This window comes from Solea solea, chromosome 5, assembly GCF_958295425.1.
Source record: "Solea solea chromosome 5, fSolSol10.1, whole genome shotgun sequence".
Lineage (NCBI taxonomy): Eukaryota > Metazoa > Chordata > Actinopteri > Pleuronectiformes > Soleidae > Solea > Solea solea.
In genome coordinates, this window is record NC_081138.1 from 27,005,025 (window position 1) to 27,023,892 (window position 18,868).

The following is an 18,868-nucleotide window of genomic DNA, read 5'->3' on the forward strand; positions in this document are numbered from 1 at the left end:
AGTTATTTAAAAAATAAAATGTGCCCAAAATCCCTCTCTGCAGCAGCTTCTGAAGAAGAACAAGACCTTTTATACAACAGTTCTACCCAAACATTTAGACACGTGTGGATATAAGTTCTCTTGTTCTTGTTTTGGTGTCCCAAAATGACATTTACATGTGTGTGTATATGCAACTGTATGGACGCCTGACTATTGCACCAACACAGTACTATAATCTCTGCTCTATTAACAGGTGTGGCCAGGTACTGTAGTCATCCACAGACACAAAAACAGAAATACTACATACAAGTCACTTAAGGCCTCTGACTGATGATTTAAGTGTGTTTTTTCCAACTAGGTGTCCACATGTGCCAATATCCGTGAGGCTAACTGGTGGCTACATGGTGTCACATCATTTTGAAGGTAAGTGTTTCTGTGTAAACACAGTGTGTTAAACGACTGACTATTTGTGTTCAGAGATTTGCAAAAATAAACGTGATTTAGAAAGATATTTGACCTTAGACTAGAGTAGAATAGAATAGAATAGAATAGAATAGAATAGAATAGCCTTTATTGTCGTTATTTTGTGGACAACGAAATTTGGGTGCCACTCCCTTGGTGCAAAATACAAATATATAAATAACAATTTTAAAAGAGAAAATAGAAATATTAACAATAAAATAAGAATAAGAAATGTTGTTTACATTTTTTTCAGAAACTATGACTATGTATAAATTAACATAAGATAACAAAATATAGCAGCAAGACCGGTGTAAAAACAGAAAAAAGAAGGCACTTTAAAAGAGAGAAGTGATTGTCCTGTATTTGTGTAAACAAAGTGACTGAAGCATCAGATTATTGCACTATGTGTAAGAAATGGAAAACAAAGTCTTGTTTCAAGGGTTTCGAGATTTTCTCAAGAGGCTTTGAGATCTGACTGGTGCAGTGGCAGTTTTGTAAGCACAGAGTTACATTTTTCAGAAATCGACAACATATTCCATTGCAAAAAGCCTGGGCTAGTGAAAATATTTGCAAGTTTCCTTTTTCTTTAGACTTCCTTTCAAAAGAAGCCAGTGGAGTCGCACCCTGGTGGCTAACTGCGACTTCAATCATACTTCCTCTGCTTCACTTTGCAACTGTGTCCTTTTCTTAAACAGTATATGGTCTATGTAATTTGACTAGAGACCAATTGAATGTTTGCACTTTGGAGTCATATTGTTGATACAGGTGCTTCATGTTTTCCCAAAAAATTGTGCCTAGTTTTTAGTTTTGAATGGTTGGAATTCACCAACCGTCCGATGGTTACCGTGGCCACGTCCAGGAGTTTGTGCATTTACGAAGTGTACAAATCACCAAAATTAGAGTCATCTTATCTCTGGCTCCATCTTAATCTAATTTCACTGCACCAGTGTGTGAAGTACGTATATGTGAGGAAGAGAAGGATGATTTTTGTACTTTACTGTATTTTAACGTTGGAGATAATGAAGTTACTTCGTGTTTTCTCAGGTTGGTTTAAAAGGTTTGAGGACCACTGCTCTGTGGTCAGGTGAACAGTGTAGTATACATCCTGCCAGGGGGCGTTACCCTAGTTCAGCTAGCAGAGCTTTATTGCCACGGGAATGAAAAAAATATCTATTAGAGGCAAGAAGCATTCACAGATTGGCCTTAACTTTGACCTGGCGTATGAATCCCTCCTGAAATCGTACCTCATCACAAAGACAGCACTGACTTTAGCTCAATACTGAATAATGGCAATATTGATCTTTTCATCTCCTCCTATAAAAGATGTAAATGTTAACAGAGATGTTTATAAAGTTAAGTTCAATTAAGAGATGTTTGTAATATTCCCACCTCAGAGCAGAACTTGGCTGTGCGATATAAAGGAACGACTGTGAATGAGGGACAAAAGGGAAAAAAGGTTATTGTATAACATTAAATTAAAGTGTCCAAAAGATGGAGGGACACTGCATTCACCCTGAGCCATTGAATTTAAATGACATTAAACAAATTAATATTTACCCATGTCCTCTCTCTATGCAGATGTGAAGCCTTCACAGCTTTATTGTGTCGCTCTGACCTTGTTCCGCAGTCAAAAACCCCGCTGATGTTATTTATACAGGATTCTGTCGGAATGCGAGCTATACATCTATTGACGGCCCCATTATTTCAGAAATTGTATCCAGCATAAAGTCATTGAAGACCCTGACACTGGCATAAAAGCACAGTAGTTCGTCTGTGAATGTGAATTATACGCCTTTTTTAAAGGCGTCTCAAACACGCCTAACGAGAACAAGTGTGACTCCAAAGCTTTTCCACACTTGGATATTTTATGATTATTAATTCCCCTCTGATCATAAGTGAACGATGGCTCAAGCTCAATGATCTTTTGAGTGAGAGTTACCTTCACCCCACGGCACCGATATATTATACAACAATTACTCTGAGTCAAAATGCAGCTCATGCTTGTAATTCTGCATTTGTCTAGTTGATTAGAGGCGGAGCGTTTGCAGTAGATATGTTTGAGTTTGTGGTTTTATTCTCGGAGTTGAGATCATTCCCGTCATTTTGACTTCTCATGTAAAAAGAACTAGAGTTTGGGCTTGGGACGCTTTGTTCTGTCCAAACCAAACGCGAACCTGACGTTTAGTTCTGTGTTTTTTGTCGTAGTCGGACACAGTTAGCCTCAGTTACCTTTACATCCATGGGAAGCAACTACTGCACAGATACAGATTGAACTTTGGTACACCCTGGACAGTTGGCCAGTCCATGGCAGGGACACATATAGGGACTAACAACCAATTTAGAGTGACCAATTTACCTAATCCCCATATTGCAGGTTTTTGGACAGTGGGAGGAAGCCGGAGAACCCGGCGAAAACCTACACACACACGGGGATAACATGCAAAATCCATGCAGAAACACCCCCTTGTTCCAACCCTGTCCTGTTCTTTTTTGCCCTAACCCTAACCTCACCTGCGTATTTGAGTTGAAACATAGGTGTTCAGGGTGTTTCAGTTGGAGGACAGTCTGACAAAAACAGATAAATGTGAATGTAGCCTTGTTTCAATGTCTAGGGCCCTAAAACGCACTGAAACGCCCCTGCCCTTGCAGCACAGGTGCTGCTGCTGCTGCGGTGCCACAAACGTTTACCGTGACATGCAAACGGCAGCGTCAGATGATGTATGGCGGTGCTCGGCGTGACCTATAGCGATAATATGTCTGGAATGAGAATTGTGCAGCTCCATGATCTCATCTGGCGGGCCTCCCTCCCGGATATTGACCGCGCATTGTTTGGAGATGCGTCTTCATTTCTGGCAGCGCGCGTGTGCGTGGACACGATCCACGCACACGCAGCCAAACTCCGCACTGAGCTGCAGCGTCTCCTCTTTTGTATCGGCCCATGACCCTTTTTTTTGTTATTGTCCCGACTTGATTAGCGCATCAGGAGGCGGGACACACACACAATGAGTGTCCAGCCCTGTCCACTGTCCTCTTATCACTGTGCTGTAATTAAAATGTCACCGTTTAATTTTCCAGCCATCGCTTTTCCTCTCGGCGGAATGTTTCCTCCAATAAAAAAGTGCAATCAAAATGCTCTTTACACGTGAAAAAAGAAAGATACTGAGAAAGCGTTAAAGAGAGAGAGAGAGAGAGAGAGAGAGAGAGGGATCAATAAGCGCTTTAGTCCAAGAGGAGGATTGATTGGTCTCTAAAATGGGATTTATAAGGGTCATGGTTTTATGTGGTGCTGATACAACTGTTAATTATAAAACATTTGGCCTCCGTTGCTGCTGTTATTAAACCTGTTCCGGTCAAAAGCGGCCTCCATTTATCTTTTTTTTTTCACTCTACAGCATTTATGGAAAATAACAAGCACACGTGTTTATGAAACAACAACAACAACAATGTAGTTGTTTGTAAAGGCAATCATACAAACTCGGACCTATACAGCATATTAAGCAGTTGAAAAATGAACAAATAAATGATCAAATGTAGAATATACCTAATATAAACAACTTTACTAATATGTTTGGTGACTACAGATGTTTGCTTTAACAAATAGTTGAACAGGTGTACCTAATAAAGTGGCAGGTGAGTGTATGCAGGGCTGGTCTAACATGGTTTCTGATATTTTTGACGACTTTAATATAACATCATGTAATTAATCGCATATTCTTTTCCCTAAATCACATTTCAGACATTTATTTTTAAAGTAACGCTGAGGAAAATCCACACACGGTCAATTAAACACGTGCCGAAGTATCCACAGAGACTGCAGTGGATTTAAAAAATAAGAAATATGGGGGGGAAAGAGGAGGAGATTAAGAATAGAGTGTGTTTTGTGAGCTGATTTATTTGCTATATAATCAAATGTTTTTGTGCGCAACAATCTCCAGTCATTTACGGTAAAAATATGAAATGTAAATCAAACGCTTATTAAACGTTAACCTCTCTTGTCCACAGCTGCTAAATAATCCAGCAGGTCCTGGTTCACCTGCAGAGCTGGGACTCCTAAAGTTTTAAACCTGCAGCGCATGAATATTTCAGTTTAAAGGTTTGTTTAAACAATCGCGCGCATATCAATGAGGCCGCGGGTAATTTGTCTCCAACAGTAATAATAAAGAGCTCGCCTAAAATTACCGCTGAAACGTCTAATTAAAAACCTCGTCGCTGCTGATGCGCACAACGTCAGCTCACGTTTCCCCCGGAATAAGGAGCGACAATGGCTGCATTCAGGTCGGCGGTCTAAATAATTAAAAAGAGACGAATAATTACAGTATAAAATTGTAATTATTGGCGGGAGCTGCGGGGGAGAACTGTTTATGGTGAAAGAAGAGAGGATGAGCCGAGGATCAGGTTCAGCATCAATATTACACGGTGTTTATAAAAAAAGAACTAAACAAAAAGAAAAACAAAAAAACACTGATGAGCTCAGGAGGCACACACACACACACACACACATACATGCTGCTTCATACACAAACACACAGCTTCACACACACACACACACACACACAAACACACTGCTACACACACAAACATACACTGGTTCATATACATACTCCTCTTCTCACAATCTTCATACACACTAATCATCTCACACTCTTTCTATACACACTCATCGTCTCACACTCAGCTCATACACTTAGATGCACACTTTATGTAACACACGTCACACAATCTTTATACACACATCATCTCACATTCCATACACACCCATCAGCTCACACGCTTCCTACACACTCTTAAATACACACTCACGTCATGTGATGTATACGAGGAATGCCGTGGTCAGTTCATCTGTGGACAAACTGTGTAAAACAGTACAACACAGGTAGATCAGTCTGTTTGGAGCATAACTCTCTGGTTTTATACATTATAGATACATTCACCAGCCACTTTATTAGGTACACATGATGACACCTCATAAAGCGACAGGAGAGGCACCAGAAGCCCTTCTTCTTCTTCTTCTTCTTCTTCTGCACACACTTGTTCTAACATGTGTTGATTTGAGTTACACTTGCCTCTCTGTCCTCTAGCCTCTTTTTCTTTTCTTTTTTTTTAACTTGTCAGGTCATTGTCATCTGACCTCTGGCTTTTCAAAGCTATTCCTTCCTGGATATTTTCTCTTTTTCAGACCATTCTCTGTAAAACTCTAGAGCTGATGTATGTAAAAACAAAAATCCAAGATGAGCAGTTTCTGAAATAATCAAACCAGCCTGTCTGACACTAACTACTTTGTCCCACTGAAAGTCACTTCCGCTCACTTTGGACATCAGCAGGCCATTTAGATCATGTCTTGTGAGTAGATAAGCAGTTGAACTGGTGTATCTAATAAAGTGGCAGGCTGTCTGTCTGTCTGTCTGTCTTAGGAGAAATGTCCCAGTTAAATTTTATCGATATTGAAAATGATTTACGAGGAATACATTTTAACAACCACTGCTGTAAAATAAAATGCTAATTTTTACAAGGTGACCTCTTCCCTCATCACCGCATACCCATCTTCCTTTGCTCCCGTCATAATTTCGACGACCACTAGGTGGCATCGTGATGACGATGATGAGCAGATTTTGAGTAAAAATAACAGAATGGAATAGAAAAGCTTTATTGTCATTGTACATACAGCAACGGTTGCCGTGCTGTGCCTGAATCTAAAAACTAATAAATAATAAAACACACACTTTCACTCTTTCACTACAATCTCACTAGTACCTGGTAAATACACAGACACACACATGTTATACTGGGATGTTTAGCAGCAGTGTGTCATTATTGCACATAAGTATGGTTTGTCAACAGGGAATTATTAGTATATTTAGAAATTATAATAATAAAACTGATACATTTTTATTTTTACTTTTAGTCAAACTAACAGTGAGATGGAAAATATGTTAAGTTTGTCCATTGTGGGCTACTGTAAAAACATGATATAAATATAATAGTCTTGTTCTTTGGCTCATGGAAAACAACATTTAAAAAAAATATTTTATTTTTCATTTCTGCCATGTCAACAATAATTCCAAACTGTAGAGTCAGTTGGTGGGGGCCCACAGGAAACCCATGACCCTCTATGTTGTTAATCCGGCCATGAGGAGTGAAGAAGTCTTCTGTTTTATTTCATAAATATTCTGAAATCATTATTAACATTTTAGTTTTAATCAACATTTCCACCATAAATACAAACATTTAAATAAAAAACACCCACTGCAGGTTTATTTTATTCATAACTGGATTAAACTATTTAGATTATCAATCATAAATAGATGTATTTAAGGCAGCCAACTGGCTTCATTGACTTAATTAATGTACAGTATTGAATAATAATAATAATAATAATAATAATACTATTAATCAATTGCACATAATTCAAATCAAACCTAGATAATTTAAGTTTTAAAGTGCTGTAACAGCTACAGACAAAAACACAGTGTGACAGAGACAACATGAACTTTACTTCAGAGAATATAAATCAAGAACAATGTTGCACCTGTCATAAAACGCATAACTATGGCACACAATTAAAGCACTGTGTGTGTGTGTGTGTGTGTGGCCTGAGGCATCACCATCAGCTCATCCCATATTCACTACATTTGAATCATCACAAAGCGTTTGAGCAGACACAGAGACAAAAACCAATACAACTAATAACAAACGCTTCGGATTTATTTCACTCACAATCAAAACGCGTCTTTTTGTATTTATTATTATTATGGTGTTGTTGTTGTTATTGTTTTTCTCCTGCATTTCTTTCTTCCCCTCTGATAACTCGTGTTCTCGCTGCAGCAGCGACCTCAGATTGATTTGTGTGTGTGTGTGTGTGTGTGTGTGTGTGTGTGTGTGTGTGTGTGTGTGTGTGTGAGAGCCCATAACAGATGGTCATGTAACTTGATAAATGAGCTCGGGCCTTTTGTCAGTCTCAGTCTTGTTGCCTCTGTTTGTCACTATATCCGCTCTTTAATACACACACACACACACACATTCTGGTCTGCGCGTGATGGGATATGGAGAGCACGTGGACCCCAGTGTGTGCGTGGGGTCATCCGAACTGGGGGATGTCTCCTGTAGGGTCCGTCGTCACTGACAGGGTCACAGTTAGTGTCCTGTCTGTTATGACTTCACTAATGTCTGTGGTCATCTCTGGTGACGAGTCATTTACGCGTGTTTGTGCGTAAAGGATGCGTAAAAGTACATTTACACTGTGTGTGTTTTTGCGTACATACTTCATTTTCTCATGTGATTTAGTCAAAATGTACTAACAAGTGTAACAATTTTTATTTTATTATATTTAGATTTTTTTTTTTTTTTTTTTTTTTTACATCCGGCACCGTGTCCTTGTATTTGTTCCCTCTTTATAACCTTTTCTGGGGCATAAATACTGACCTTGTCAGGACCAGAAGACCTCGTGTAGACCAAAACCTGGTTCTACTGAGGCAGAAGCTCATTTTTAAATGAATTGGTTGAGACTTAAGATTTGAATTGAGGATTTGGTTAAGGTTAGTCATCAGGCTTTGTTTGGGCTGTGCAATTGTCCTGAGAAGACTAGCTGTGTGTGTGCATGTGTTAGTGTGTGTGAAAGAGAGATAGGGAGAGGGGGAGAAAGAGAGAGGGAGTGAGTGAGTGAGTGAGAGAGAGAGAGAGAGAGTTGTACCATGTGCTCGTTGTCTACACGCCACTCACCTCCCCGGGCTCTGACAGGATGGAGGTCCTGCGCGCTGCTGCCGCCTCCTGCTCTGAAATAAACTGAGATAAAGACTCCAGCATCAGCAGCATCATCAGTAGCAGCAGCAGCGGCAGCAGGTCAGAGTTTTTCACCACCTCCTCGTCTTTGCTCATCTCTGCTGGACTCACCGGGCCCTGAATCCACATCCAGCGCTTTATATCCACATTATTCATTATTTTCCGCACCACAGAAATCCCACTGGACTGAGTGTGTCGTCTGTTTTTCCCCCAAGAGAAGGTATGTTCCTGCTGCTCTTTTTTTTATCTGTATTATTCATTTTATTTCACCCTTATATTTTTGCATTTTTTTAACTCTTTCAAACTGTCACAAAATGCCTCTCCATCGCTCTAAAATTACTGTTATTAGTGATGTAGGAGGGTAAATTCAGGGCCGCGGGCTGTTTAATGTGCATGTCAGCGGCCCTGGGGGCAAAAGAAAGAAAAGTAAACAGGTGCAGGTGAATGTGACATCGACCTGCTTCAACCTCATTCCCCGCGACTGGCTGAGGCTAATCTGCCGCAGAAGCTTTAATTATATATAGGGCTAGTCTTTTATTAACAACGCGAAGAGAAGACGCGCGCGCGCCTGGATCTGTGTAATTATCAGGAAAGCAGCTTATGTTGTTCTTTTCCTCTGCTAAGCGCATTGGGCTGCATTTCCACTCTGCCCTTATCCGCGTGTAAGAGATCTTATTCTGACTCTTAAGGAGTCTTCCAGCCGTAAATGCTGAGCTGATTGTGGAGATAAGGGGAGGAGGAGGAGGAGGAGGAGGAGGAGGAGCAGGAGCAGCAGCAGCAGCAGCAGCAGAAAAGAAGAGGAAGAAGAGAGAAGTAACTCAGGGAATAAACTACTGGAGAGGCCGAGGGATTAAAGCATACACAAGGAATAATTAACGACAACACGGACTCGTTTCACTTCTGAGTCAAAGAAAACCTGCTGCAAAAGTTAGTTACATTTAATTAGTTTTCAAAAACATTAATATTATTATCATTATTATTATTATTGTTATTATTATTATTTTAAAAGATATATTATTATTCATGTAACTGAGAACCCTCTGGGGACATTTAACATAATTCTATGTAAATGATGAACGAAAATTAATTACTTATTTATAACATTTATTATACAGTATATAATAGTAATAATATTATAATAGCAGGGATTTTTAATGTGCGAGTATTTTGTATTTTTCATATTTACCAGGATTTATAAAACGAATATTTTCTCAATCTGCCTATTTTTAAGCATCACAGCTTGTTAAATATCTATTTATTTACTTGTATTTTAATATATTTATAGTTTGAAAAAAATGTAGTGTCACTTTTAATTTTTCTTAATTAAATAATTCACAGTTTCTGTGGGCCTTGATTTATTTTGCTCACAGGCTTCCAGGGATGGAGTCGATGCCCGGACAGCTTCGAGACGCGGGACGAGACGTCAGCTCTTCCCCGAGTTCAAAGCAGGACGCGCAGAGCTTCCCAGATCCACGCTCCCTCAAACCGAACCAAGTGGGCGAGACCTCCTTGTACGGGGTCCCCATCGTGTCTCTAGTCATAGACGGGAAGGAGAGACTCTGCCTGGCGCAGATTTCCAACACCCTGCTGAAAAACTACAGCTACAACGAGATCCACAATCGGCGCGTGGCTCTGGGCATCACCTGCGTGCAGTGCACCCCCGTCCAGCTGGAGCTGCTGCGGCGCGCCGGGGCCATGCCCATCTCCTCCAGGCGCTGCGGCATGATCACCAAACGCGAGGCCGAGAGACTCTGCAAGTCCTTCCTGGGCGCGCACGTCCCTCCAAAGCTGCCCGAGAATTTCGCATTTGACGTGTCTCATGAGTGCGCGTGGGGCAGCCGAGGCAGCTTCATACCCGCGCGCTACAACAGCTCCAGAGCCAAGTGCATCAAGTGCACCTTCTGCAGCATGTACTTCTCCCCAAATAAGTTCATTTTCCACTCGCACCGCACCCCGGAGTCCAAGTACCTGCAGCCGGACGCGGCCAACTTTAACTCGTGGAGACGCCACTTGAGACTGACGGAGAAAACGCCGTCTGATGACATTATCCACGCGTGGGAGGATGTAAAGGCCATGTTCAACGGGGGGAGCAGAAAGAGGACTCTGCCCATGAGCGGCTCAGGAATGTCCTCGTCGATGAAATCACAGGCCGCACAGTCCAGTCTGGCGCGAAACTCGTCCCCTGAGATTCCCCGCAAAACTTTACGCTGCGACGAGGATCAAGGGAATAACAATCTGACTTTGGCGAGCAGCACGCGCAGCTACCCGGTCATCCCGGTGCCCAGCAAGAGCTTTGGCATGCTCCAGAAAATCCCCCCGCCTCTGTTTCCCCATCACCCGTTTGGCTTCCCCAGCTATGGACTGTGTCAGAAAAAGAGCGACGGTGTCCCGGATGCCAACAAAACCACCGTGTCTGGGATGTTCTGGCCCGGCGCTAAAGACGCCCTCTACCCCGCGTTCCCCATGTTCTGGCCCACGCCCGCGGGCCTCCCCACGCCGCCCTATCCGGGCTCTCCACCTAAACCTGCCGCCGAGCTGCCGGGCGTCCGCCAGGGCGAGCTCGACCTGTCAGACCAAAGCGACCGGGGCGCAAACACACCCAAAGACACCCCGCACCACCCGCATAACCACCACCACCACCCGCACCTTCAGCAGCAGGACAGCGGGGAGCGCTGCTCCAGCTCCCAGTCCTCCTCCACCAGGAACGACGACGACAAATCCGGGGACGAGACCTCCCCGAGGAAAATCAGCTACATTTCAGCCTTTAGGCCCGTGGTCAAAGACGCAGAGTCCATCGCCAAACTCTACGGCAGCCGGGACACTTACAGCGTGCGCCCTGGTTATCTGTCCCCGGATTTTATCAGCGAGAGCTCCAGTTACAGATCCATATCACCGGACAGGGACAGCGTGGTGGACGAAGACGACGACCCGGACGTGGACGTGGAATCCAACCGAGGGCAGGACGACGATGACGAGCCCATTCGGATCTCACCTGGAGTGGAGCACCGTGACTCTCCTGTGCCGGACCGGGTCTGTGCAGGTGCTGAGGAGAAGCAGCAGGAGCCTGGCGCCTCCAGCCCCGCAGCATCAGCAGCAGCATCAGCAGCAGCATCACCGGAGCACAGCGCGCACTCCGGGTCATCAGACGAGGACAGACAGATGCGTAATGGCTCCCCTCTTCATGAAGTAAGATTAGATTAAATGAAAGTGAAATGATCCCCGTGGGGGGAAGTTTGATTGTCGCAGTGGTGGAGAGAGAATATGATCAAGAGTTTTTACATGACAATGTAATCAAGAACAAGCGAAGAGGAATAATAACTATAAAAAAAAAATAATAATTATAAAGATATTACATGATCTTAATCGGAATGACCTATCGCGTTAAAGACGGTGTTATTTAACTATTCTGCTGAAGTGCTATTGGGCAAGACTGAGATCAAATAAAAATAAAAAATCACTGGAGTCCACTCTCATTTGTACTGATGTATCTGCACTTTTTCAATTAAGCCTCACTCTGCTTTATCCTGATTTATTTATTTATTCATTCGCCACATTAGGGGTTTCCATTGAGTCTCGGACTCTTCTAAAACGTCCCAGGCCCCCCAATTATATATTATGTGAAGATCCGCGGGTTAAATGACACATAATTGGTGCGAGTTATTGTTATTAAACGCGATTGTGTGACTCATTTCGCAGGTGTACGCGCATGAAAGGGACAAGGAGCCTTCGCCTTTCGGCTCCACGCGCTCGAGCAGCCCCAGCAGATCCAACGGTAATTATTACGGTTTATTATTATTGTTTTTGTTAAAGGACGGCAGGAGCTTTGATGTTGTTGTTCTTAACAGAAGTATATATATATATATATATATATGTGTGTGTGATCAGGTGGTCACCATGAGATGCAGAGTCAACGCTCATCATCATCATCATCATCAGCAGCAGCAGCAGCAGTTTATCAGGAGCAGAATAAGGACAGACAAGGTCTTTAATTAATTACTCTTTTTTTGTTGTTGTTTTGTGTCATTAATTTAAAATCTAGCCTCTCGGCCTCCTGTAGCCTCCTTCATGTATGAGAGAGAGAGAGAGACACACACACACACACTCGCCTTAATTGTGGGTGTAATTATTGTCATTTGTGTGTGTGCGCAGCGGATGGAGCTTTACGCATCGACATCAGTGTGCATGAAAGAGACCTGGAAAACATGGCTAAAGGTAAGAGGCTGTTCCTCAACATCAAAAGAGGAATAAAGGAGAGAAAATTATGGCAAAAATATATACTTATCTGAAGAGGTTATTCCCCCCTTTTTCGTTGTCATTAATTCATTAATGTTGGGCTGAAATAAGACCGATATTCATACATATTAATTTAATTAGCGTTATACATTTTTTAAATGTATAAACCTCGAATTTTACTGCATTATATTCATTTTAAATACACACAGTTTTGGACGATTTGCACCCCCCAAAAAAACGTGAATTTACATTTTTTTTGTGCATGGGCCCGGAAGTGTTTTCCATAGTTGTTAAACCACTTAATCACGAGACGTGGGGGTTTTGACTTATTATTGTAAGAGGAAATCGTTTAGAGGCTATTAATATTTTAAGGAACAGAGCCATAACCCCGAGGCACGGCAGCTAATTATTTTACAACGCTTGGAAAAACCCCGGGACTCCATTATTATCGTCTCCAGCTCCAGGCAGTGCATGGCAATTATACTGTGGCAGCGCGCAAAAGGAGAGCAGTGGAACGGTTGTGTATCGAGATTATGTGTATATATATATATATATAAAACTATATAGTGTGTGTGTGTGTGTGTGTGTGTGTATATATATATATACATATATATATATGTGTGTGTGTGTGTGTGTACCTGAAGTGGCTTTACAAAATCAAAACACATCATAAATGGAATTAAATGTATTATTTCGTTGGTGGTTTTTGCTGCTGCTCCCTGGTGATGATGATGCGTGTTCGTGTTTCAGGATTGAATAATTTCATTTATGTGTATATTTGTTTTGCTTTGCAGAGGAATTACAGAAGCAGCTTGTGGAGCAAGTGGAGCTGAGGAAAAAGCTGGAGAGGGAATTTCAGCATTTAAAAGGTATGATTGAATTGAACACTAATGAAATGAGAGGGCAGTTCATTACAGTTCATTACCAAAAATTAGTCTCCACCCATTTTTGATCATCAGCTAATGTGATTTTTCAGCTTCTTGGATGGGAATATGTTCTTCCGTCTTTGCTCCATATAACAAATAAAGAATAATTTTGCTTTGTGGACATTTTATGAAACCAAATAACTCATAGATTAACAGAGGAAATAATAATTGTTCAGCTCTAATGAACAATAACATGTACATTAGTCAAATTACAGACAGACTAGATAATTGTGGAATAACAGCATAGAAATGGGAATAACAACAGATAACAAGAAAACATAATAAAATAGTACATTTGGGGGTTTTTGAGAGTCAAAGATCACACACACAGTCGCTATTTTTGTCCTTTAAAATCCACTTCCATATGTGTAAATGCGGGTGAGTTTGACTCTAACGTTTTTTTTATTTATTTATTTATTTCAGATAATTTCCAGGATCAAATGAAGCGTGAGCTGTCCTACAGAGAGGAAATGGTCCAGCAGCTGCAGATTGTCCGAGGTTGGTGTCTCTCTAAACTCTGTAGATTTTGACTGTAGTTAAAAAAGAAAAGAAAGAAAAAATCAATGCTCTTTTAAGTTTAAGTGAACAAAAACAAAAAAGAAGAAGAAACAAAAAACAAACAAAACCAACCACAGGCTTTCTAAATCAATGTGAGCAGAACATGCTTTTTAAAGGCAAAGTGAAAGGAAAAGTGACACTTGCATATTGAAATATTGATAATTTTCTGTCCGGGCCTTTTTCCTGTAAACTCCCCCCCTCCACCCCCTTTTTTTTTCTTCCTCGTGCAGTTGAGCAAAAATTTTCAATTATTACATTTCAAAAGGTGAAACTGAAACCACATTGTTTTGTATGCAAAGGTTATTTTCTTCTAAATCATGCTCTGGAAAATTGAATAGACGGACCATTATGTTAGTGCTGTATCAGTTACATGCAGTAGACAGCAACTAATGCCACCCGTTAAAGGATTGGTTTAATGTTACACTTGTTTAAATACAGGGTTCAAGTACACACAGGGGTCACTCTAAATACCATAGGGGGCAAACGGCATACATTACACTCCCTCGCTTCACATGCTACAGAAACAAGCAGCTCACCTCTTTCTTTATTCCCTTTTTAATTTTTTTTTTTTATATATTTAAATTTTTTTTTGATAGACAGTTTGTGCAGCGAGTTGGACCAAGAGAGAAAAGCTCGTTATGCAATACAGCAGAAGCTGAAAGGTAATTTTATCTGATCATGGTCCAAAAAGGAAACATGAATACATGCCTTAGAAAAATCTAAATATGCAAGTGCTACTTTCTTTTTATATATATATGTATGTATATAATTTTACATATCATGTGACTAATTCCAGTTAAGATTCCATTAAAGGGTGGGTCCACGTAAGCAAATGCAACATTTTCACGTTCACTAGAGCTGCTGCAAACGGTTATTCTGTATTTTCTCGATTATTCGAGTAATCGTTTAGTCCATAAAATGTCAAAAAAATAATTAAAAATCTTCTCAAACCTGGGAATGATTCTGTTTGAATGGTTTCGGAAATATTCCAATTAAAGAAGCTGAGAAATCAGAGAAACTGGTTGAAAATCCTTTACAAATCACTTGAATCGTCTGTCTAAATAGTTGATGATTCATTTAGTAATCGATTAGTAATCGTTGAATCGTTTCTCCCGCCTTAAGGTTCACGTTTACTTTAAAGAGACCACGACACGGAGGGAATTAAATATATTCTATAGGGGAAAAAAAAAAAAGATTTAACAAACTGTCCTTGTTCCAGCATCACAACATGATCAGCATTTTCAAACTCGCTGAAAACAACACAGAAACATTAAAAATATCAAGGAAATAATTGGCAAAAGAATCAAGATGTACAAGGAGCACGTGGCTGAGGGTTCACTGACGAGAGGAAACATAGTCATTCATCGTCGTCACCTCTGCAGTCTGCACGGCTTCTTTATCTGGATTTTGCCAAATTTGAAAATGTTGTGGATAGAAAATCAGTTGAGTTAAATCATATTTCATTAGAATAAGTGTTGGACTTTGTTCCACATCATTTACATTGAAGTCATGTGACGCTGTTTGGACTGAGGAAGAGTCAGAGCTGAAGTCGCTGGACCGACAAACTGAGCAAAGTGTATACACTCATTTAATTTGTCAAAACTATGTAACCAGTCATTCATCCACCACTTTGTGGCCCTGGTTCTTTTTACAGGCAAGTCCGTTTTATTTAATCATAGATGATAAACAACAATGGCAAATTAACATTATTATGTCATAAGTAATAATATATAAAAGAAAAGGCTCGAGATGACACTCTGAACGCAAACATGTTGGATTTGCTGTAAAAGAAACTAAAGCAAAAAAATCTAAATTGCTGTTGTCACTTACGAAATGACTAACTGTTCATCAACTCTCAATTTTTCTGTTTGATCAGGTAACTAATGTTCATCATGCTTCAGGAAAACAGTCTTTTCTTAAACTACATTAAAGCTGTAGTCTGTAACTCTTGAATGTAACCGTAAAAAACAAACAAACATTGTCACATGACACATTCACTCAAAGATGATTCATCACACGTCTCTCTCTCTGGGTTTTGTTCTCGTGTCGCCCGGTGACATTCCCTGCGCTGCACGCAGGAAGTGACTCGTTTTATGTCAAGGCCGACGCAGGCGAAAACGGCGTTAGTGAAAAAAGAAAAGAAACTAAAAGTCCACTAAAAGTTTCAGAAGCTGCTTTTCTTTTCCTTGGCTCGTTTTATGAACTAAAACTCCTGAAAACGTGCGTTAATCTCCAACATTTAGCAAAGGAAATGTCTACAATCTCAATATTTAACAGAGGAGTCTAGTGTGTTTAGTGACAGTCTGTGCTCCTGTCATGCAGGAAGTACTGAACTAACCTTTTTAATCAACTGATTCTAATGATTCAGTTACACCAAAAACAACTGCTTTACAAGTCACTAGTTTGTGTGTTTTTGTGTCGCGTGTAAAAGGTTTCATGCAGCCGTGCTATGGCGATGACTCTGCCTACTTTGAGGAGGTGCTATAGTCATGGAAAACTAACCAAACCGTGCCGTGCCGTGCCGTGCCGGGACCGTGTAGTGAAAAAGTGTCATTAGAGACGACAGTGAACTTCTGTTTTTGTAAAAGCTCAACGCGGCACGAGTCAAATCACAAATCTGGAGGTATATAAATGGGAATTCAGATCCCTGGTTCCTTCACTCAGGTCTGATAGTTTTGCTTGACAGAAACTGTCAAAAAATGTCCCATCAACAACAACAACAAATCCATGAAAGGTTACTCACTGCAGCTTTAATCCAGCCACAGAAACATGAAGTGTGCACATGTCGGCTGTTTTGTCTCCATTTAAGAGACAGATTCATTCAACCATCATTTGTGTCAAAGTGTGGTCTAAATTCATGCCTGCATGTCCTCACTGGTGGACTCGTTCCTCCCCAGAAGCTCACGACGCCCTTCACCATTTCTCCTGCAAGATGCTCACGCCGCGCCAGTGCACCGGAGGCTGCACCTTCAAACCGCCGCTGCTGCCGCCGTAGTGTCCCGGCACGCGTCTGCTGCTCCTGTCCTCACCTCACCTGACCTGTCCTCACCTGACCTGACCTGACCCCTCCCAGAGAAACACGTACACACACTGAAAACACAAACACACACAGGTCCCCCACCTTTGAGAACTCTCATGTGTTCACCTCTCACCTCTCACCAACCGAAACCTGCTGTACAGACACACACTCGAGGTTTTCTTAGCACTTGAGAGAACTCGGGTGAAAAGGCTCGGGAGAGAAGATTCCTGAACTCTTGAGTGAAAGACCTGGGATTTCCCCTAAAAACAGTTCCTGTCATGATCTGACGCTGCAAACGCTGCAAACCAAGGAGTCTCTGAATGGAAGAAGAAAAACATCACTATATACATATACATAGATATATATAGATATATATATATCTCACGTGACAATGTGCAATGGCTTCTATAATTGTGACTTTAATTTAAAAAAAGAAAGAAAAAAAATGAATCCCATTATTGACCTTTCTCTTTTATTTTCTGTTCTGTTCTTATTTGACGACCTTGTGTTTTTACACTGTGTCTGTGTCCGAGGAATTATTATGGTTTAAGGTTATTTGTAAACACTGCACTTTAAATGGGCAACATTTTTTTTGACCAATGGCCGTCGTCGCCGTCGTTGTCGTCGTCCTAACACCAAACTCTCGGATCCACACGATTGTGAGCACTTAGCGCCCGTTCAGGTTTCGCGTCACACGACAAATTCTCCCGCCGGAACATTTTAAAGTGAGTTGAAGGTTTAAAAAAGAAAGACAAAGAAAAGTGAGACATTTGTAGTTATCGTGTACAGTTTACAGCGTTTGAGTTCAGATCTCATCCCCATGACTTTCTCCGTTTCAGGGTTTTTTCTACCATCGCGTGCTTCTGAAACTAAAAACTTAAAAACAAGAAACCAAAACTTTTTCTTATCATCTGATGGTCTTTTTTGACTCTGTATAAAATACATGTAAACTAACATTCACACTGCTGCATTTTATTTCCTCCTCCTCTGGTTTGGTTTGTAATTTAAACAAAAACAAAAACAAAGAGTACTTAAATAAAAAAAACAACAACAATAATCTGGTTTCTGACACAGTCTACACATCCTTACATTTGTATGTATGTACCCATGTCAATATTAATAAAACGTGAATCTACTTTTCTCTGCTTTATATCCTTAATCATTATTATTATTATTATTGTTATTTCCAGTCTGGTGTGAGTGTGACACCTAGTGGCCTCCACGTGGAACAGCCTCCTCGTCACTGGCTGGCTCATCATGATCATGTTTCCCTCTCTTCTTGTATTTGAGTTCAAACATGATCTCTTTCATTAGCTCGTCCACGTCAGTGCACGACATGTCGACTTCTATAATGTTTGACGTCGTGTCAGGGGAACACGCTGATCTAATAGTGAAATCTAATTCTTCTGATGGAAGGACTAATAGATATTGATCTCGCGGCTCTGGCTCCCCGGACACTTCATACTGAGACGGAGACTCACATAATGTCACTGATGCACAGGGAATGTTAATTTATTTTGCGATGATTGTCGCCTTCTTTGGCTCCTCTTTTTGAATAATAACAAGGGGGTTTTGGCTGCTTTTACGCAGATGTTTAATACGTTAAACCTCATTTTCCGTTGCTTTATGGTGATAAATACAAGTGGATAGATAAAGATACTGAATTTCCTTTGAGTCAGGGGGGGTCTCAAACATGCGGTTCGTGGGCCACATTCGGCCCTACACTTATTTTTAAAATTACAATGAAAACTGGCCCAAACTGACCACCCGTGAACAATGTTTTTCAATAATAATAATAATACTAATACATTAGGTTGCATTTATTCATATAAATTCAACATTTAATGATATAGAAATGTGTCTAGTGTTTTAATCACAGTTTAATGTTTTGATTTCTGTCTGTTTATTGTTGTTT

The 18,868-nt window shown here is 40.8% G+C and overlaps 1 protein-coding gene across 5 annotated transcripts; it reads left to right on the plus strand.

The window, feature by feature from the left end:
* The first annotated feature begins 7,824 nt into the window (after positions 1-7,824).
* Positions 7,825-18,089, plus strand: skor1a (SKI family transcriptional corepressor 1a). 5 transcript variants are annotated; one of them, XM_058630387.1, is made up of 8 exons: positions 7,826-8,437; positions 9,588-11,403; positions 11,914-11,989; positions 12,103-12,198; positions 12,367-12,429; positions 13,245-13,319; positions 13,800-13,874; positions 16,832-18,089. In XM_058630387.1, the coding sequence occupies exons 2-8, from the start codon at positions 9,598-9,600 to the stop codon at positions 16,927-16,929; spliced, it is 2,289 nt and encodes a 762-aa protein (XP_058486370.1). In that variant the 5' UTR covers positions 7,826-8,437; positions 9,588-9,597; the 3' UTR covers positions 16,930-18,089. The 5 variants fall into 5 exon arrangements, with proteins under 5 accessions (XP_058486373.1, XP_058486370.1, XP_058486372.1 ...); XM_058630389.1 differs by having other exon boundaries at positions 16,835-18,089; XM_058630388.1 differs by lacking the exon at positions 7,826-8,437 and adding an exon at positions 8,979-9,144.
* Positions 18,090-18,868: the final 779 nt, after the last annotated feature.